This window comes from Phasianus colchicus, chromosome 2, assembly GCF_987193195.1.
Source record: "Phasianus colchicus chromosome 2, bPhaCol1.hap1.1, whole genome shotgun sequence".
Classification (NCBI taxonomy): domain Eukaryota; kingdom Metazoa; phylum Chordata; class Aves; order Galliformes; family Phasianidae; genus Phasianus; species Phasianus colchicus.
In genome coordinates this window covers 87,845,480-87,867,344 of record NC_143437.1, presented here as the reverse complement: position 1 = coordinate 87,867,344, position 21,865 = coordinate 87,845,480, and the positions used below count along the sequence as shown (strand labels likewise).

General features: G+C 39.7%; 1 protein-coding gene across 3 annotated transcripts in view; it reads left to right on the top strand.

The window, feature by feature from the left end:
* The window catches only part of LRRC1 (leucine rich repeat containing 1), an 89,522-nt gene that overhangs the window by 18,097 nt on the left and 49,560 nt on the right, over positions 1-21,865 (top strand). For all 3 annotated transcript variants that reach the window (XM_090136272.1, XM_031610740.2, XM_031610741.2), the window contains exons 3-4: positions 6,310-6,388; positions 9,317-9,406. In XM_090136272.1, coding sequence (XP_089992398.1) covers positions 6,310-6,388; positions 9,317-9,406 — 169 coding nt within the window. The remainder of the gene's footprint in view (positions 1-6,309; positions 6,389-9,316; positions 9,407-21,865) is intronic.

Below are 21,865 nucleotides of genomic sequence, written 5' to 3'. Positions count from 1 at the left end.
AAACGTATTTCCAGGCTGGATGTGGCTCTGGGCAGCCTGGTCTGGTGGTTGGTGACCCTGCACATAGCAGGAGGGTTGAAACTAGATGATCATTGTGGTCCTCTTCCACCCAGGTCATTCTATGATACTATGATTCTGTGATTTAATTTCTGCTAACTTCAAGGTCCAAAACAGAAATCCTCATAAAAGCATCTCCTAGCCTTGTTTAACACTCTGGCTGTTACGTGCTGATGAAAAGCAGAAGATGTAATTCCTTGCTGAGCTCTGGCTGTTCCGCTGAATTCACCTGGAACTACTGTTTCCCTGTGATCTAATCTTTGAGTTTCCCTCAGACCTGGCCCTTTTCTTTTTCTCATGCTTACCATTTGCAGCACATGATCCCATGTTTCTGACTGTTGCTGCAGCTGAGGACAGTCTATTGATTTTCAGCGTGTTAACTATTTGAAAAACCAGCTTGTTTTTAAGTCTTTGCACAGTTTTCCTTTAAGTAAAGGAAACTTTACATGCCTACTCTTTATGTAGCTGTGAAATGCTCTTTTGAGAGCAACATTTTTCCCTGTTTCTCTCCTCCCTTGGAAGAGGGAAGTGTACAGAAACGAGGAGGAGGAGGAAGAGATATACTTACCTCACTTCAGTTTGTTGTTAATTAAGTAATAAGGGATTTGGCTGAGAAAACCCAACCTGAACCTGTTTGTGTATTTTCCATAAAGCTGTAAGGGCGGTTCTTTAAAGAGCTGTTTCTTTTGTGTTTTGTATATCCTCAGCCTCAGAGTTTCAAAAGGAAATGTTACAACTTGTACAAGAGCCACTCAATCATAATAGACTTTGCAAGAACAACATGACTCCTGTCACATTTTGTCCCAGAAATTGTAACACTTCAGGTAAAGAGGCTGATTACTTCATCCTTTAGGGCTTGTAGCAGAGCCTCCTGACTTTTAGAATGGAAAAAAAAAAAAAAAAAAAAGCAATGAGTTTATCATTCCACATGTCATGATCTTAACAAGGGAGGGAGGTTTAACCCTTCTTCAGCTGTCTTGCTGGAGGAAGCAACCCCTCAGGAAGCAGCTTTGGGGAAGGGAGAGAGGTGCCCTGTTGCTGTCTGTGAGATAACAGCTTCCTAGCTGAGCTTAGCAGCTGAAGAGCCCTTTGCAAAGGCAAATAAACATTTGCAGCACAAATTCCTCTTCGCAAGGCATTTGATTAATTAAATAGTTTGCTCTTCTCAAGCTTGGAAGGTGGTGGAAGTGGTGAGCAGGGTGGAAGAGCTTTTACAAAGTCAGGCTTCAGCCTTCAAGCCTCTGTGCTATGGATGGCAAGGACCACTTGGAGTTGGTTTCAAACTGAAAGAGAAAAGATATAGGTTAGTTATTAGGAGGAAACTCTTCATGCAGAGGGCAGTGAGGCAGTGGCACAGCCGCCCAGAGAGCTGTGGTGCCCCATCCCTGGAGGCGCTTAGGCCAGGCTGGATGGGCCCTGGGCAGCTGAGCTGGTGGGAGGCAGCCCTGCCCGCAGCAGGGGGGTGGCACTGGGTGGGCTTTGAGGTCCCTTCCAACCCAAACCAGTGCATGTTCTTATGAAAGGAAGGGGAACGTCATGACTCCTGCTTTGCTCAAGCACCAGAGAGTTTGATGATTTGATGGGCTGGCTGGGGCCTTTAACTCGTGCATATAATATACGTGTAATGTGAGAAGAGACAGGGGAAAATTCTTCCATGTTTTGAACGGGATGAACGTGATCTGTTTAGTGTCTGGTCATCTGTCTCCTGAGGAATAGTGCTGCCTTGTTTCACAGTTTTTAAGTCTGGAGTGGGTTTACTGGGTGTAAATGTGGTGTGACTCATAGATGTGGCTCATCAAGCAGCCCCACCAAAGCGGAATGCTCCGTGTTGCCTTTGCAGTTGAAAGTAGTTCTGGTCTAATGGTCCTCTCACAGCCTACGACCTTCTTGACCATTGCTATCTTGATACTGATAATTGGAAATGATGTTCACTGTTGCAGAGTATGTAACGAATGCTGGCCATGTAGGCTTTGGATAAAGAAAAGAATATCGTCTGGTTTTCAAATTTTGTATAAAGACACAGTAAAAAGTGCTGTATAAGAGGCTTTACCAATTTAAAATGAAGATTTTCTTCCTCCCCAACTCCTGCAGCCATCAGAGGAAGGGAAGAAGGGATGAGAAAGAATTGGGGAATATTGCTGTTGTAAAAACTTTAACAAAAATAGATCAGTAAAAAGATTTTTTATAAGTAATTTTCGCACTCATACAGTACAGAATTCCCAAGGATTATGCAAATCTGAAGAGGCATCTTGAATAGAAATGTGTGTCTGTGTATGTATATATGTATATGCACTCTTATGTACATGACTGCCACTTTCTGCTGGCATGAATTTTTTCCTGCCAGTGCGTTTGCACTATCATACGTCACAGGGCTTATGCTTGGTTATAGCTTTACTATGAGCAGTGCTGCACAGTCTGTATGCCAGAACATCTGGGAGCATCATATAAACGTGGAGCGTTCATCAGTGTGTGGTATTAGAAGAATCCTAGATATTTAAGTAGGATTTGAGTCAGTTATCCAGCGGTGGCAAGAAAAGCATTCTAACATACTGCCGCTGATGTTGGCAGTGATTTATGTGTTAATGTCTGTAACAAAACCTAGTAGTAAGCAGTAATGGCAAAAGCTGCTCAATCCATTAGGAGATAGATGGACTTTTAAATGTACTTTGATATACTACGTTGCATTTCAGTTAATTATGCCAGTGTTTATGTTATGGACTGTCATCACCTCTGCTATAATAATCACTCCAGATTTTTTTGCCATACACTAGAATGCTCCTTTTCTCTTCTGATCTTTTTTGTTCAAAATAATCCTACAGTAGTCATCATGCGTAGTGATAAAATGTCTGCTAGTAATCTGCTTCTGTTCTGGCTGATAAATCTTTTCAATATTTATATTTCAACCTTGTTTTGCTTACTGAATATATAACAATCCCCAATCCAAAGGGATGGACTGATTTTCTTTATTTTTTTCTCTTTTTTTTGTTCTTCATCCAGTTTGATAGAGGAGAAAAGCAAATTGCAAAAGCATCATCAGCAGGAGGAATATGCACTTGAAATGCAAAGAAAGAGCTTAATTTGGAACTGGAATTTCTCTTATTTTTCTTGTATCTGTTATCATTTTCTACTGATAAGTTTTGCTTATGTAATGATTCTATAGCCTGGAATAAGTAGGCTGAGAAAGTATGCATTAATTCCAGAACTGATTTTGTTGTATAATGTATGTATAATGCACTCGAATTATAAATAATTTGTGTGCAGCTGTATTGCAATTAATATTGGAGTATATTTTACATAGTTCACTTAATTTACTGTTAGCTTTTACAGATAATAGCTAAGACTTGTAAAAGAAGGAGATTATCAAAATAGTTTGGCTTAACAATGCATAGAAATAGAAGAGGAAATATTTACAGCATGGCAATGAAGCCACACGTTGTTAGAGGAAATCAATAGCATGCGTACTTTCAGAGACTTGGTATTGTCATTGAAAATTTATCTTCTGCTTTATATTTTTAGGTATGTATATATGTGTATACATATGTATATAGGTTATTTTTCAAAAAATTAAAATATTTACTCAAGGTTTACTTAATTAAAGAGAATAATTCACATATGACACGTGTACCTGTATATAGAAGAGATGTATGTGTACACAGATGCACATATAAAAGTTGTGGACATTGGCTGGGCTGCAAAGACACAAGTTATTTTGAGTCATCTGAGGATGTAAAATAGTGATAGAATCATAGAATTGCAAGGTTGGAAATGACCTGCAAGATCATCTAGTCCAACCGTCCTCTTGTTACCACTGCTACCACAAGCACTAACCCGTATCTCGTAGCTCCTCATCCAGGCGCCTCTTGAACACTGCCAGGGATGACGACTCCACCACCTCCCTGGGCAGCCATTCCAGTGCCTGACCACTCTCTGAGAGAAAAAGTCCTTCCTTGTGTCCAACCTAAACCTCCTCTGGTACAACTTTTGGCCATTTCCCTGGGTCCTGTTTGTTGCCTGGAGAAGAGGCCAAACCCCTCTTCACCACAGCTCCCCAAGCCTGTAACACTGCATGGGGTTATTGCGGCAAAGTGCTGGGACCCGGCACTTGGCCTTGTTGAACCTCGTCCCATTCACTTCAGCCCGGAGATCCAGCTTATCTAGATCTCTCTGAAGAGCTTCCCTATCCTCAGGCAGATTGACACCACCTCTTAGCTTGGTGTCATCTGCAAACCTACTGAGGGTACACTCAATCCCTTCATCTAGGTCATCAGGAAACAAGATGGGCCCCAGTACTGATCCCTGGGGGACACCACTTGTAGTGGGTCACCAGCTGGACTTAGCTCCATTAACCACTGCCCATTGGGCACAGTCCTCTAGCCAGTTCCTTACCCAAAGAAGGGTATACCTGTCCAGGCCACAGGCAGCCAGTTTCCCCAGAAGAATACTGTGAGAGACTGTGTCAAAGGCTTTGGTGAACTCCAGGTAGACTGCATCAACAGCCTTTCCCTCATTCCTTTCCAGAGTGGCAAATAGTGCCTGGGCTCCCATAGTTCAAAATAAAGATCTACTCTCAATTAATTAAGGCTCATTTAAATGATGTCTAGTTTTGATGTGGGGAGGGGGAGAGGGTGAGCAAGAGGGACAAAGCTATTGAAAAATAAGAGAAAGTGAGCCAATGCTGTTCTGTTCATTTTCCAACTGGTTATCCAGAGAAGGGTGATATGAGGAATAGATGGTGGATAATGAACTTCTGAATTTGCTGGTGACTAGCAGAACTCTCAGTGTCCATATTTGTCATTGCTGTAATGGCAGACAGAGGTTCTAATGTCTGCTGAGTGTAGGTAGGACCTTTGTAGTGTGAATTTAGGGTTCTACAGATGGTGCTCACGTAGAGAACTGATAGGATTAAAGGCAGCAGCTTTGCAGACTGTAAATGCAGTTTTGATTTTTGTTTTGAATTCATGTGCCTCCCTGATTTCTCTGCGTAGGGAAGAGAGAAGTTCTCAGTTCTATGTGCTGCTTCTATTCCTTAGAGCATTTCATAAAGGCAATGCTTTCACATGAATGCTTAGAAAGAAAAAGAAAGTTGTCTGTTCCTTAGGACTCAGCAATGCCCCTGCAATGACTTCATTACTTTTACTTTCTGTGGTGTTAGTATCAGGCAGATACTTCTAAGAACTTCACATGTTGCAAGAATTTATTACTTCTGATTATTCAGTCAGGCATTCATAATGCCTTTTTTTTTTTTCTTGTAGTTATTTAGACGACAGTTTCCTAGCTGTTTGTCCCTACTCTAAGAAAGGACTAATGTATGAGGAGATGAAACAGGTGGACTACTATGCCGAAAGAATGGAAATTGGAAAACTCTGGAAGGACGAGTCTGATTTTTATTTTAAGATTTGACTTCTTTTTAAATTCCTTTCCAGGTGAATCATATGAATCTTAAGTTGTTAATCAAGGAAACCAAGCATATCTGTTTCATTCTTGCTGGATCTCAATGACAATAAACAGGGGCTTACACAGAGGGCCCACAGGCTGCTCATAGAAACCTGAAATAAGAGGCCCTACAGAAAATTTTGTGTTCAAGGTAGCACGACTGGCTTCAGTAGATAGACATATAGTCTTGGAGGTAGAAGAAAAAATCTGTTTTCATGTATAAGTAACTCTTACTACTCTCTGCCTTTCTGTAACAGTATGCTAGCACTGATTTGGGACCTGTTGATTGGAATAATGTTTTCAAATTGCTTATCTTTAGTGTCGTTATGTTTCCACAAGTGTGCATTATGAACAGAGCCTTGAACACTCTCTTCTTCCTTGCTCTTCCTCCCCCTGTACTTTCTGCCAGCACAGGTTGTGGGTGTGTACTGAACAAATTACATGAGGTTCAGACTTAATTGGTTCTTCAGAACAATCTTAGAACACAAAGAATCTGTTCTTTTGCTGGACAGAGGCTGATGCAGATTGCTTGAAGCACAGGTGAGCAGTCTAGGATCAGGAAAAACAGTGCAGAGCAGGAAAGTGAAATGGGATTTGAAAAAGTACAAAGCAGCTCTGCGCTGGTAGCTGCTCTTGCTCTGGTTTCAAGTATGAATACTTGGGTATGAAGCAGCATTGCATGTTGAAATGGTTTGAAAGATACCAAGATAACTCCTTGCAGTAGCACGTTACCATACATAATGAGGCAATAGTTTCAGTGTAGATGCTGTACAGTTCTTGATGATGTTTTTTTCCCCTTTTTTTCTTTTTCTTCTGCAGATATTCCTGAAATACCAGAAAGCATCTCATTCTGCAAGGCACTACAGGTAGCAGATTTCAGTGGGAATCCACTAACTAGGTAATTTCCACCTTCTTCTTAGTACTTGCCATACCAGAATTACAATCTTGCTGTAACAATTACAATTTTAAATAAGCCCTTAAGAATTGTGATTTAGGATCTCTATGAAATCTTGCCAACAATGTCTGTCTCTGGCAGGGTCTGTAGCAAAAGTTCAGATTTAAAACGTGATGAGCATCTTCACTGGGAGGGGATGAAATTTGTTAGCCAACCAGGAAAAATGCAAATCTGATTCTCTTCTAAGTAATTTTCATTCCTCCTCTTAAATGCATAGGAAAACCACGCTCATACCTGGGAGAGATAAAGCAATGGTAAGCACGAATGTATTGGCACAAATCCAGGTTCCTGACAATTTGGAATAGATTGTAGCTCAGCTGCTGCAGATAATGGCTTTTCCTAATGATTAAAGCTTAGACTAGTGTTTCAACACTCTCCTGTCAATTGGGACACAGTGACGTGCGGTAACATGTGGCAAAAATGCACTGCATCTATCAGTCGTTGCTACTGCTGTTCCTGGTCTGTATTCTGATGGAGTCGAGGGATTAGGCACTTACAGAAGAGGTTTGTTTACATTTTTCTGTTCCATTTGCTGAAGAGTTTGGAATTCATGTACTGAACTGAGACAGGAGATAACAAAGGACAGAAGAGGTGATCTGCTAGCTGGAGCCTTTGAACGCTATTTGGAGAACCATTTCCTAAACTGGCCTGTCCCACAGAGCTCCTTTGTGATGCTTAGAAATTCACACAAACCAGAGCATTCACAGTGGGCGTTAACCAACTCTCGTTGCTTTGCACTGAGATAGGCTGGGAATACTTGCACGATTAGCTGGCTGGCTGGCTGGGGTGCATGAGTGGTAACAAACAGCTGAGTGTCTGTAATATCTTAAGCTGCTACAGCGGTTTTTTGCAGGACAGCTTCTCCCACATTGGCAGCTGAGATTCTTCAGAGCTGCGCTTTGAATATAGTGGATAGTGCATTCTAAGTTCTCTGGAAATTCGGCTTTCTAAGCATTAAAGGGACACTTGTGATCTTAATCCCCGTGCCTCTGTAGCCCATTTATATGCTGAGGATAATAATACCACAAAAATCTGGTAAAGCAAACTGAAGCTGAGATGATGTTTAGATATTAAAGTGATGAGAGTCACTGCACAGCGTTTTCTCAGAGATGAGTGTGCCGTACATGCAGCACAGAGCTGCATCTCCTGGTACTGAAATAAAACATTAAGCAGTACCATGTTAGCTATCATTCTCCATTTTGTGAGCCAAATAAGGCTTAGGGCCCAAGTACTGTATCTCTTTAAACAGTATCTGTAATGTGTGACTGCAGCTGAGAGGAACTGACAGAAGAGTTGTAGGGCTTTTTAATGGGGTTAAAATAGATCTCAGTACTCATTGCTGACAGTTGAAGGAGAATTTTAAAAATTCGTGATAGAATGGCTCCAAAATGTATGTATGTACTGGAAAACATCACTCCAACCAGTTTAGTAAGTTAGAAAACGCAGACAGTTCAAGCTGTTTATACATGGTTGCCTGGTGCTTTCTATGATAAAGTCTAGAATTTCAGTTTTACCTGTATTTACCTGTATCTGCAGCATTTAGAACTTGGCACTAATTACCCAAGATAGAGTGAGAAAGCCTAGCAGTCATTTCCTTTTGTTGATATACTGGAACCTTTTTTAGCCATTGATCTTAGCTCTCATTTCCTCTGAGCTCAAAAGCCAGTTGTAGAACTTTGCCATCAGTGTTCTTCCACTAATACAGAATGTTGTCTCATTGTCAAACTGAATGACTTCAGTACTAACAATGGCTGCTTTTCAGCTGCTTTCAGGTTTATATTAATAAGAAGGAGGTGCATTTAGGTTGGTTAGCTTAGAAGTCTGCTATATGCTATAGATAAACCATTTAACTACGGTTTTAAAACTGTTAGCTTCTAAATAGTAAAAACTGCTTTTTCAAATTATGCTATTGTGCACCTAATGGGGGTGAACAGTCACAGTAACGCTCACATTGTAGAGATACCAAACATGTTTTGTTAATGAAAGACAGAAAATGACCAACAGCATGGTATGGGGTTGAGCACACGAGAATTTGTAATTTGTCTCGTTCCCTTCTCCCCATCACACACAGCTGTGCTTACCCGTACACTTGAATCTCCAGTTTGCTAGTGGTCTGTGGATTATACCGTGTGCCTGGAGCTGGGTGGTGTGGGGAGTAGGAACCAAACTACAGCTTGAGTTTAGGTTGTATGCTCTGGGGATCAGGTTTGGTGCAACCTGGCTGCCTGCAGGTGAGGGTGAAGGAGTTCTTCAGTGTGAGCAGAGGAAAGCCAAGCAGTGCAGAAAAATGGGTGTTGGACCTGAAGGCTTTAGGTATTTTGGAAGTGTTGCTAGCATTTTTATAATGTGAGAGGAGAGGGATTGCAAGCTGTTGTGCTGTGGACTAGTACATGTGAAATGCTGTAACAACAGAACATTGTCTTGCTGGTGAACAGAGCGTTTCTTCAAAAAGCAGTAAGTGAAGAACAGCCTAGTATCTAACACAAAATGGCCCTGCTGTAAGCATGTACATAACTGAAGCTTAAATCAAAGTAATTGATTTAATTATTTTACCATCTAGCAGATGCAGGAAAATACCAGCAGAATATTTTTTTAAGTGTAATTTTTTGTAATGCTTTAAATGCAGCTATATGTATATAGCTTTGTAACGTGGCAAATTGGAGGCAAGGAAAAGAGATTAATGCTTTTTTCTTACTATGATTTTTAGAATTTTTCAAGATTCATGCTGGAACATAGACATTCCTTCCTTTCTCTGTGCATATTGGCTAAAAAGACTCTAATTTTCTGCAGCATGTTCTTTTTTCCTCTGTGTGTTCTGTTAATGTGAATACTTATGCTGGAAGTCCTAAACTTGAATTAATATCTCCATAGGTTGCCCGAAAGCTTTCCTGAATTACAGAATCTAACGTGTCTTTCAGTAAATGATATCTCTCTGCAAGCACTACCTGAAAACATTGGGAAGTAAGTGCTCTTTAGCCTTTTTGTTATTTTATTTATTTTCTTTCCTGGTACGCATACCGTGTAAGTCACATGCATAATTGTATATAATGTGATATACCTATGAAGTCATTTACAGCTTTGTGCTTTTTTTTAATCAGTCTGTTAAAAAAGAAACTCTTTGCATTTTCGCTTACCGTTAGCAAGTCAATTCAGAATCTGAATCGTGTGTGTATATTTAGGCTCTGTTTTCAGGGATTTGGATGAACTTGGATTTTTAAATGCAAAATTAAATAGATGTTTTATGATGCAGAATTGACCTTTTACTTTCCTTTTTTGTAGTAAAGGCCATTGATCCGTTATTGTAAACATGTCAGCCAGCTTGCAGCTTAGCTCAAAACCAGATAGTGCTGGCACAAGAACAAATGGGTAAAAGCTGGCTATGATCAGGCTGGAAATTAGAGGGCTCCTAACCATAGCAGCAGCTTGGTTCTGAAAGAACTCCAGTGAGAACCGTGGAGAAGGAAATTCACAACACAACTCTTAAGATGAAATTTGATAAGCTTTTGAGATGTTTGTTAATTCTGGAAAGTAGAGCATCATTGCAGGGACAGAATTCTAAAGCAGAAACACAAAAAAGTAAAGTGAACTTCCTTTGTCTCTTTTTGATAGTAACAAAATCCACGCTTGCAAAACAGGAATCTCTCTTCTCTTAGTGGAGAGATTTGAAGAAGAAAAGGTAATCCCACATCTCCTTAATTAAACATACGAGAATGTTTAGACCAAGGGCACATTTAGCCCACCTTTCTTCTACAGCTATACTGATATGGATTAAGAAAAAATGCATGTTTGATTACTCCTCTTACCATCCTCTGGTTCAGGGGATTTCCTGGGTTCTAGATTGTGGTTTGTCTAATGGTAGACATAATGAATCCTGATCCACATATTTGTCCAGTTTCTCATTATGGGGACGTCTTTAGTATTTGGCCCTGGCAAATCCATTTTAGAGAAATGGAACTTTCTGGCAACATGTGATAGTTTGTTCTCCGTGTCTCTCTGTACCTGCCTTTATGGTTACTGTGCCTGTATTATTCTAAGTTTCCATGTACTGAACAACTTCAAACACTTTGATCTCTTTCTTCCCTCAGAAAGCCTAGGAACACAGGAAGAACAACTTGGATGTTGAGTCCTCTAACAGTAGAGGCCTATTTATCTTGGACATCCTTTCATAAAGTGGAGTGTTTTTTAACAAGGATTCTTTGGGGAGCCAGCTTAGTTCCTAACAATCATTAAAACCCAACTTTATAAATAGAAGAGTCCTCCAGAAGGGATCTTATTAAGAGCTTCTGCAGTTTAGTCAAGTCCAGACCAGCATTGCTATAGCCACTTCCTGTGAGTATTAAAGCTGTCAGTGGGCACCAGTCCAGGAGCAATAGAAGTAGGAAATATCTTTTGAAACATTCCACAAGCACTAACAGGTACAGCTAATGTGTGCCCACTGACTATGACAAAGTCTTATTAAAAATGGCGTGGGCTGGGGCTTCTGTGACATTCTTCCCTTTCTACAACAAGTTCACAGAACTTTAAATGCAGCTTTTCATAGTAGTGACAGCTAAGAACAGATTTGTTCAAACTTTTCAGTTACTGAAAACCTAGGGCTAAAGTTTTGGATCTTTCCTGATTCTGAAAATGAGTACGGGAAACGTGACAAGCTGAAATGATTTTCAGATTTTAAAGTAGACTGCTGCTTTACAACTAAGACCTGGAGGAAGGTCACTGGCTTCCCTGACAAGTCACTGCTGTGGCTCTATCTCCCTGCTTAGCCTGTCTGTCATTTGACAAATGTGGCTGTAGTAAGCTCTCTTTAGGAGTGAATGAATAGAAACAATTTTGGTTAAAACGGGAATACCAGGCATTTGCAGAAATGTCAGTATGTGGAACTATAGAAGAATATGTGTAATAATTTTTATATTATTGATCCTAAACAGTCTAAGGATGTGCTGTGAAACTATTTAAACCTTTATGCAAGCTGTTACAGAACACAGCAGTGTAACCCATTCTTCCTCAAAGTCAGTTGTCACTGCTGAAGCTAAAACCCTGGGATTCTGTTTTGCATCAGGAAGGGCCATATGCTTGTTCCTGGTGGATTTTCCTGGAGGACTAGGCTTTTATTCAAACCTGATAGGTCTACTTCAGTCTGACAAACGCACCCAGGATAGCTTTCTGAAGTTATGTATATTTTATTTATACAAAAAACACTTGAATTTTTTTAGCAGAAATTTATGTTAATTAGATTTATGCTTAAAGGAGCAGGGACAAATGTGTTGAGCTTTTGTTTTTGGCTCGTCAGGTATTCAGAGTAGAAAGAAATATGGCAGTTGGGAACTAAATCTGGACTTTTCCAAGATAGAAGGATATTAACAGAACAGGAGGGAAAATAATGACACGTCCCACAAAAACATTAATTGTTCCTGACATCTATTGGGGAATGTTGATCTTCCTGGAATACATTCAAATGATCTGAATCTGGTGATTTTATTTATTTATTTTTAAATGCATCACACTTCGTGATAAATAACAGAACAGTGCTCCTTTTCTCTCCTTCAAACGAAGGAATTTCAGACAGTGTTGACAAAGAGAAAAATATTCTGTCTAACTATAGTTAGAAATGATTGAAAGGTCTTGTTTGCAGTCAATTACAACTGCAGCTTAAAGTTCTTACATTACATTTACCACTGAGTGTGAATTTCATAAACATTTTTTGTTAATAAACTGACATCTATAAATAATATGATTATTTTTTTCAGTCTGGATACCAAAAGATGCAGCTTTTCCTTTTTATTTCACAAAAGTTTTACAGTTTATTTTAAGCATGAAGTCATCATTTAAGTGAATTTGGTCCAGTTGACTGCCTTATGTTTTGGTAAAAGCAATGGAATGGTCTGTGGGTTCTCCAAAGACAGCACACTTGTGCTGCTTTTTCCCTTCTCTGTTCATTTTCTCCTGCCCTTTCTGGGACCCTCAAGATGCTAGATATTTGAAAGAAAGTCATGCTAAGTGTCTCTTTCTGGCTGAAGAGATGAAAAAAAGATTCTTCCAGGTGTTTGGATATGTTTACAAATGCCTTGCTGGAATTCCTTTGTGCTTTGCATTAAGATCCATGTTATTATTTAATGGAATAGACTTGGGCTATGTGCTTTACGTAAGATCAGTTAAAATCCTGAGCAAGAAAGTACATACTGGCATATTGGTGAGTTACTCTAGTATGGTTGTGCTTAGGGAAAAACCTGGAGTCTGTGTGCTTGTTATTGGTCTTTTGGCCACTAGAAGATTTGGAAAATTAGGAAAAAGCATCCTACATTTCTGTGGCCTTAGAGTCTGGAAAATCACCTTATACAGTCAGTGACTGAATTTGAGACCAATACAACTCAGTGTGGGATAGTGATCAGAAGACTCACATTTCACTTGTGGGGAACTTCTTTGTGGAAGCAGGTCTTCCAAATATCCAATCCAGTTTTCCTATTGTCTGATGTGTAAGATGAATATCAATGATCAGCTTTGCTGTCTCAGGCAAGTGTCATAATGTATTCTAGCTTTTGATATGTAAAGTTGCTGTTTATATTTTTGTTGTGCCTTTAATAATTCTTCTGCATAGCCTTTTCAAGTTTTTCTTTTCCTTTGTGTTGCCAAAATTGAGTGTATTTAAGGGTCCCAAGTGGATGCTTGAAGAACATGGGCAAGGCCTCTCTATTCCCTTTTGTCTTCTTATGCATGGATGGTCTCAGTGTGTATCAGCTGTGTGACCAATTCAGGCTGTTTATCAATTGCCAGTATACGTGCTAGAAGTTTTCCCTCGTTAGTTAAAACCTTTCCTTTTTGAAGCCTGTGCCTTGTATATAATTTTATTGTGTCACATCTCTTTTTAGTAAGCTCTGCTTTGGGACGTGGTAACAGACAAGATGTTATAATGTAAGCAGTGTTGGGTTTTTTTGTGTTTCTCTGTGATTTGCGATGTTTAATGTGGAGTAAAATAGTGAGTGCGAATGTATGTGAGCTATTAAAGCTAATAATTATCTTAGACAGGAGTTTTCCTGTTACCGAGGCGAACCGTTCAGAGAAACAGATTACACAATTTAAGCTGTTAGTGGGAGTGTCCTTTCATTGTTTCTCAGCCTAATGAAGCAAGACTGATTTCCCTGTGTATTCTCCTTGTGATGGTAGAGCTGCTCAATGAGCAAGTGTGGTCATTCTTACTGCCATGGGTAGCATTTAGGAATTTCTATTTGCTTCCAGAGTCTGTCTTCAGTAGTTCCTTATTTATGTGACATTCAGAACACAGGGCACAGCTTGTTTCTGAAATTCAGGAATCAAGGTGTCTATCAGCCTTCCTCAGGTATGCCTTACAGTGTTATGAATGATCAGACATACGAACTTCCCAAGCACATTCCATCCTTATGTATTAATTTCATAATGTTGACCTCAGAATTAGTTCCTCCCACCCTACAATGTGATACTGCCTTTTTACCAACAAAGATTTTCATGCTGTGCACTCATGATTTAATATCTCAAAAGAAAAGACAGATTGTTTGTCATCACTGTATGTTTATTTAGTTGTGGTTCTTTGGTCCTGAATGAAGTCCAGATATCTTTGAAAGCCTTTATGTGAGTCTCTGATGTTTAATCTAGCATTGGGCTTTCAGATCTGTGCTTCAAAAGGAATCTGCCCTAGCCAAAACAACATTCAAATAGGCATTTCTTGCTGAAAGGATTTAGTTTTCTGTCTGACTGCATGGGGACAATAAAATTAGCAGGTACAGCTTTCTTTTTGGCTGAAGTAAAGTGCATAACTCTACCACTGTACTTGAAGTTATGATTTAAGGGCTTCTGCCCATCAGCATATGAAACATCTAGCTCTTATCTAACCTTTAGCTTTTTTTTTTGTCAGTCTTGCCTATGCCTAAGCATAATTTGTAGTATCCCCATGATTTGTAGCCCCACTTTCTTCAGAGAACTGTACAGTCTGCGATGCTGGAAAGCAGAATAGCATTATTTTGGCATTAGAAATTTTTATAATTGGGAGGTGAGAATTTATTTAGGTGGGAGGGATATTCTTCTGATGCCAATGACTGATGAGTCTGGTTTACCCCCAAGCTGCAAGCAGGCTGAATGGATCTGTGGACCTTACTACTGAAAGGGAATTAATTACCAGGTAAGCAGAGAAATTTTCCTCCTGATGTCTGCAGCTAGTATGTGCATTTTGTAACACAAATGAACATAATGAGAAGCGTAGAGCAACTGTTAGAGCACTTAGGAATAATGCTATGCAGAAAGGTTTGTTATAGGCATGCCTTTTGAGAGTCATGGAACCACAAGTATCCAAATTTCATGTTAGAGAAACAAAGTCACTAAGCATGATTTTTTAATAGATATGTTTTTAATTCTAGAGGTTTTCAGCAACATCTGAATTCACAGTCTGTAATGATGATCTGAATAGGATAGTCTGGAGAATAAAAGATCTTGAAAGGCAAGGGTGATGCTCTTGATGCACGTGATCCAGAAGCAGATCAGTGGCATGCTTATTTTGCTGAACAATTCCTGGGCCAGTCTTTGGCTGTGTTTTTCTTAGCATGTGCTACAATATCACAAGTGTAGATTATACCTTTGGTAGCATTGCTCAGAGTGAGAAAAGCTCTCAAAGTTGCCTAGAGCAAGTCAAAATTAAGGGTTAGCTTACTTAAAATAGTAAGATTTTACGTGATACAACAAAAGTGATGAGGAGGCCTATCTTGCAAACAAGAAGAACTGTTTATATGTGGCCTGGCTAGGCTGATTTAAATAGTAGCAAAATTTTTCTCTCTGGCTAATCTGAATTTAACATGACAAGAAATATTTTCAGAGTTTGAGTAGGTGGAACAGTCAGTGTTAATCACAGCTGCTTCCTAAATGGCAAAACTGAATTTTAAGAAACTTGAAAATTTATTTCAGGACTACTGTTCAACAATACAATAGTGAATGCAGGGCCATCTGGCCTTTAAATAAGTATTACATCTTGTATTACACAAAGAAGATGTATTTCACGTATATTCAGCAATTATTTTTGGAAGTAATTCAAGATTTTGTTTAAATAGTGGAAAACTAGTGTTGTATGAGTGGAATGGAAGAGGTTTTCAAAATGAAATCTTGTAACAGTGAATTGGTTTAGTGTCCCCATACTGTTTGAGTAATCTTGATAAGTGACTTGAAGAAAGTGAATTCAGAAGTGAACAGGCTGTGCTGTAATTACAAATATCTCTCTTGCCTCTTACTGATCCCTTTTGAAGGTCATACTGAGTTCAGTTTCCCTGTCTTTGGGCCATGCTTATTGCTGTGCACATGGGGAGAGTACAACTGATTCCAGCAACTTGGAAACTAAGTGTATGCAGAAAACCTTTCTTAGCAGTTTAGGCTACCTCTGTAATGGATTTAGGGAGTTTCTTGGTCGTAAACTGTAGAACTTTGCTCCCTTTTGAGAATTGGGATGTGACTTGTGCTAAGTTGTCTATCCAGTTTTACCTCCATTTAGTGCCTTTTAAGATACTAATGTTGGTTAGCTTTCCATTTCCCATTGTGGAAGATCTGCAGCTTTTTTACAAGCTAATTGTATTGAAAGTTTGATACAAGAAACTGATGATTCAAATGTGCTCCCTCTAGCTTTATGTCTTTCAACTTTCTGTTGAAGTCTAGAATGACAAAATTGCCATCTTTACTTTCCTCTGTGGCTATTTAAAGTCAGTTCTCCAAGGAAGCACTGTTTGTAAGTAGTATCTGCTTTTCACAGCGCCGTAGAAAATGGCAAGTTTAAGGAACACAAGTCTTTTCTTTCACATTTTCTCGTTGTTCTTACTAGATCATTATCCTGCTTCTTAAGTCTGGGGATGGACTGCTAAAGAAAGAGAAAACTATTGTTCCTTTCCCTGGTATTTTATATAAGTAATTTTGAGCAGAAAATAGAGTTTAACTTTATTGGAAGTTACTTCAAGTGGCTTTGCCTCTAGAAAGAAGGAAGGTAAATGGTCTTAAAGAATGACTTTGCATGAATGCTCTTCAGGCATGCTGATGAGCATATATAATAAGTTTAATCAAAACTAAACCTAGTTATCTTGCGTTGCAGTTCTTATAACATGACATATTCAGAGATGGAACAGTAGGACTTTACATATATGAGGAAAGTATGCTTTGAATGGCCGAGTGCTTTCATAAAGGAAAATAATACTTGCTGTAGTTTCTGGCTCACCTAGAAATTTGTAGGATTCAGTAGCTAAAAATTTGTAAGAAACACTTCCTAATTGCATGGTATGGATCTAAGGTCTCTTTAAATTCTTCTGTATTTTCTTGCAAAAATTCATTAGAGCTCTCCCTTATCATGCACACTATAGAACTGGTTGCTGTAACTGAAGGGGAGCCAAACATGAAGGCAGGAGACTGGTTAAAACTGACATTTAGAGGAGGAAACAAAAGCTTTCAGATTAAACTGGACTTCTTGGAGAAATAAAATGTCTTGAGATCAAAAAGCTGGCTGCAATTCTGTACTTAGTAATAAGTTATGGTACAATAGATATGAATTTCAAAGTTATGTCATGGTGACTTTGCCTAATTATGTCAATGTTAAGCAGTTGTTCTAAGTGTATAATATTTAGTCATTTTAAAAAAAGGGGTAAAATAGGTACTGGGAAAGTATAGACCACAGACTTCATGGTTATATGCTAATGGAACCATAGGGAATTTGAGAAGCGCAATTGTTCCTTGCAAAGGTAGCATTACTTTTGTTGTGTTGAAAGTGACCTTATGCCAAAAACAGCCATGGAGCTGATTGTTCAGACTCTGTGGCAGCACTAAGCCTGCAGTGCTGAGTGAACTGTCAGTCTGCAGCCACAAGCTGTGTGGGATGGGAGTAGCTTGGTAGGATCCTGTCAGAGGAGTCACATAACTGCTGTGTCCTGGGACAGGGCTGTACGTGTTTCCTTTGCACAGGGGGAATGGGCTGCGGTGCATGTAAATACAACACTTGTTCCATATACTTTGTTTGTTGATGTCATAGTATTAGTTAGCCTCTGGTGTCTTGGAAGACCCTTGGCAGACAGGAAGACTGACGTGTTGCTTATTTGCTCAAAAAAAAGATGGGATGCTGAGTTTAAACTCCTTTCCTTCCTACCTCAGTGTTGTGGCCGAATGTTTGCTCCTGTAAAGGTGTAGGGGCAGGACCAATCTAGCAATCTGGGTGCTGGCCCAGTGGGATGTACCTGTACTACTACTACAGGGATGTACCTGTACTACTACTACTGGTACTGCTACTTTCTGAGAAGACATTCTTATTTTCCTCATCTACTTCTCCCACTGCTTCTGAATGCCTTCGTTTGAATATTACAGCAGGTTAGTTTTGATATCTTATTATTTCTCACATCCTTAATAAAACCATCCTCATACTGCCCATGTGAAGTGTTTCGCTACAGGACTTATTAAAGATAGGAGCTCTAAGCATCTTATGGACTGCTACTTCTCCTTTATCTGTCAGGTTAATGATGACTCTTCCTGTGCCCAGAATCATTCTTATTGGTAGGACTTGCCTTTGTTTCGTATGGACATGAAGACTATGCCAACTTTCCCATCTTTCGTTTCTCTTTGCAATCTTAGAAATGTGGGGAGGAAAAGGTCTTCCTTTATTAGTTGCTGTTTCCAAAACTGCATTTAAGATTTTGCATTTCCCTAGTCAACTGAAGCATGCTGGAAAGGTGCAAATTGGATTTCTGCAAGAATTTGTCATTTTCACCTCATGAAATTTTGCTCCATTGTTTTGGCCCTGGAGCGAGTTCAAAGAAGGGCAACAAAGCTGGTGCGGGGTCTGGAGCACAGGCCTTATGAGGAGCGGCTGGGGGAGCTGGGATTGTTCAGTCTGGAGAAGAGGAGGCTCAGGGGAGACCTTATTGCTTTCTATAACTACCTGAAGGGAGGTTGTAGCGAGCTGGGAGTTGGCCTCTTCTCTCATGTAACTGGTGATAGGGCTAGAGGGAATGGTTTCAAGCTGCACCAGGGAAGATTCAGGCTGCATATTAGGAAATACTACTTCTCTGAAAGGGTGGTCAGGCACTGGAATGGGCTGCCCAGGGAGGTGGTGGAGTCGCCGACCCTGGAGGTGTTCAAGGAACATTTGGCCATTGTGTTGAGTGACATGGTTTAGTGAGAACTATTGGTGATGGGTGGATGGTTGGACTGGTCTTGTGGGTCTTTTCCAGCCTTGGTGATTCTATCATTCTATGATTGTTTCCCAAAGTCTGACTTTTCTTGTATACTCAGCAATGCCAGTTTCCTGACATATTTATCAGAATACTTGACGCTTCTATTAATGAAATAAGAGAAGGCTGTTGATTTTCTTTTTTTTTTTTTTTTTTTTTTTTAGTTAAGCACCTTTACATTTCATATTAGTTCTCTTATTCTCCATCTTTATTTTTTCTAAGCTATTTTCACATTTCTCCTTTTCCACCTTCATATTTCTTTCTCTTTGTTTTCACAGCACACATGTCACTGTACTTTCCAATTCTTTCCTCAGAAGCCTTTGCTTCTGTAGCCAGGGCTTGAGCACTCACTTGTGGTGTGGTAAGGGATAGGGTAAAATGAGCCTGATGATATTCTCTGTTGTCACTCTTAAGGCTGACTTTCTGTTGCCTGAAGTAGAAAAATGATAGCACTGTGCCTTAAAGCACCAGCAGAACTCATCTCGGGTTTGTATTTAGTAACTTATATTTATAGGTTAAAGTGTTTAGTTCAGTGAGTTTTGTTATCTGCAGTCATCCACTTTTTAAATGACTTTTCTAGGACATCGTTATTGATAGATTCTCTGCAGTTAATCCAAAGAAAAATGAACTTGCTTTGAAAGAGCAAGAATCTGTTTTAATTCAGATGTTAGAGACTTGTTCTAGAATTTCCTCTGTTTGAGAGAAGCCACAGAGGTTGGCATGAAGGAGTATTTGAGAAGTTCTCTGGGCATACCTCTTCTGTAGAGCATGTTGGATTGTGAAATTTTCTCTTAAGTCCTGACAAATATGTCCAGGAAAGGATGTTTCCGGCATTTACAGGCTGCTTTGTTGCTCTTAGCTTTATTCTCAGTTATTGCTTTCACATTTCTCTTTTTGTTCTTCTAGCTGTCATCACCAGCATCTAAAGTTACTTCAAGTGCAGCACAGAATAAACATATCTGTTTTGTACTGAAAGTGGCATTTTTAGCCACGTTGTACCTTTACTTTCTGCTTGATTCCACCTTTAAAGCGGAAATCATCCGGAAAGCCTTGCTGTATTTCAGCTACTGAATCCTCTGACTGATTTTGCTGTTGCCTTGTGCTCAGTAATTTCACACACATGTACACCATTCAGTGTGTGTGGTAGCTCTTGTGGTGAGAATTATTACTATATTAATGCTTTTACAAGTTTTGTAGCTTCTTACAGTAGTGACCTCGGAAAAGTATTCAGCTTATTTTCCCCTTTAGAATGTAGATGATGTTTTGTTTGAACATTTTCTGATTTTGTGGGCTGTGGGAGCTGTTTGTCTCTTTGCTCTAGAGCAGTCTGCAATGCTCTGCAGCATGTTTGTTTTTCAAAATGTGGCTGTGAACAGCTGCTGTCAGAGCTGTGTCTCCTGCCAGAGTAGGCAGGTCTGCCCCTGTGCTTTACAGATTGATATTAAAAACCCCCAGTGACTGCATTTCTCCCTTAGATTAAAATTGGGGTTAGGGAAAGATTCTGAAACTGTGAAGATATGGTTTCTTTTAGTTCCTTTGAAAATCTTCAAAAAGACTCTACTAACAATGCACCCATAAAATTAATGGCAGAGGGAAAAGATGGAAATTCTTTCAATTAGAATGTTGTGAAAAACCATTATTCGTACCTGAGAAGGGGGAAAGAATACACTTTCTGCAGAGAATGTGTTATTAAATAAGGCAGTGTGTTTGAAAAATTGCAAGAAACGAAGGATTTTTCTTGCATGTGGCCAAAAGTCCTGTCTGTTAACATATGTTAAAAGTAGCAAAATAGGAATGTATAATATAGGAAATACAGGAAAGTACTAAGAACTTCTTGGTAAATATAAGGGAAAGATGTGACTTCCCTCTGTACCATATCAAGTTTGTGCTCCAGTACATCAGCACGTCTTTTCCATTTTTGCCTGCTATTTTATTTGGTAATTATAATGTCTTCCCATTTTAAATTGCAACACGCAGGTTTGCTGGAAGCAGTTCTGTGAGGTTTAAGCATCATGAATTTCCTCACATTTTCTGGCCTCTTTTTTTTCAGGAAGATCCACCTAATCATAATATTTCAGTCTAATGGACCAGCTTTGCTGATGTAAACTTAGTTGCCTTTGTTTAACATTACTTCATTTTGCCTACTGGGGTCTGTTCGAATTGTATTTGGGCTGGACCTGAGAACCTGGAAGAAGTACAAAGGATAGATTAAAGGGGTGGAGGGAGATGGCTCTGTTTTGTTCCAGGGTGAAGTTGTAATTGTAAGCACTCTGTGAGTAAGAGTAACTGCAGAGTAAAGAAGTTCTCTTCTGGAAAGCTGTGTCTCTAAGTGAGAAGACATAATCCTGCAGGTGGCATAAGTAGAGAACCTAACGTGGGACTGGGATCGGCTGCAGTCACTCTGAAGCACACGATAAGCAGCTGGATTCAAACGCAGCTCTCAGCGGGTATCCCCAGGGCCACAGCTACCCGCAGGCTTCTCATGGCATGGCTGGCTTAGGATGCTTTCTTTACATGTTTCCGGCAGTTGTGTTGGCCCAGGTGTCTAAGGGGATTTACGGTATGTTGGATTAGGGATCCGTGTTATTCTTTTTCACTGGGTTATTTTTAAGGAGGATCAATTTCCTGAGCCGATTCACTGACCTGTCCCAGTTTAATGATACAGTGAGGCAGGCTGCGGAGGTGGCTTCCACGTTCTTGCTGTTTAACGTTGTTTTGCTGACAAAGATTTCTGTTTAACCACAGCTGAAGTGGTGTCTGATGTAAGAAGAGAAATTAAGAGATTATTGCACCATTTTACTCATCGGCACATCAGTGTGATGGGGAGGGAGATAAGTAGAGGCAGGGTGATTTGTAAACACAAGATTATGTGCAGCTTGGTGGAGTACGTCCTTTTCGTGTTCTCTTGATGAAAGTGGATCGTGGGACTGACCTAATATGAGCTTGAAGAGAAAGTGCAGAATTTGAAGGAAGATTGGAATAAGTTTCTGGATAGGAAACCTATAAACCAAAACGTTGAAGTTCATAGGTGGTAGGCTGAGTGAGAGCAGACCCACGTTATGAAAGCTCTGGAGAGAAGTGGTCGTCCATCATTGCTTCCCTCTCCCCCTCTGCTGGTGTGGTTTATGCAAGCATGTTAGATACTGTGTCCCATCTTCACTCATGCTTTTAGTGTTATAATTTTGATCTGAGATTGTATCACTGGAATGATGGC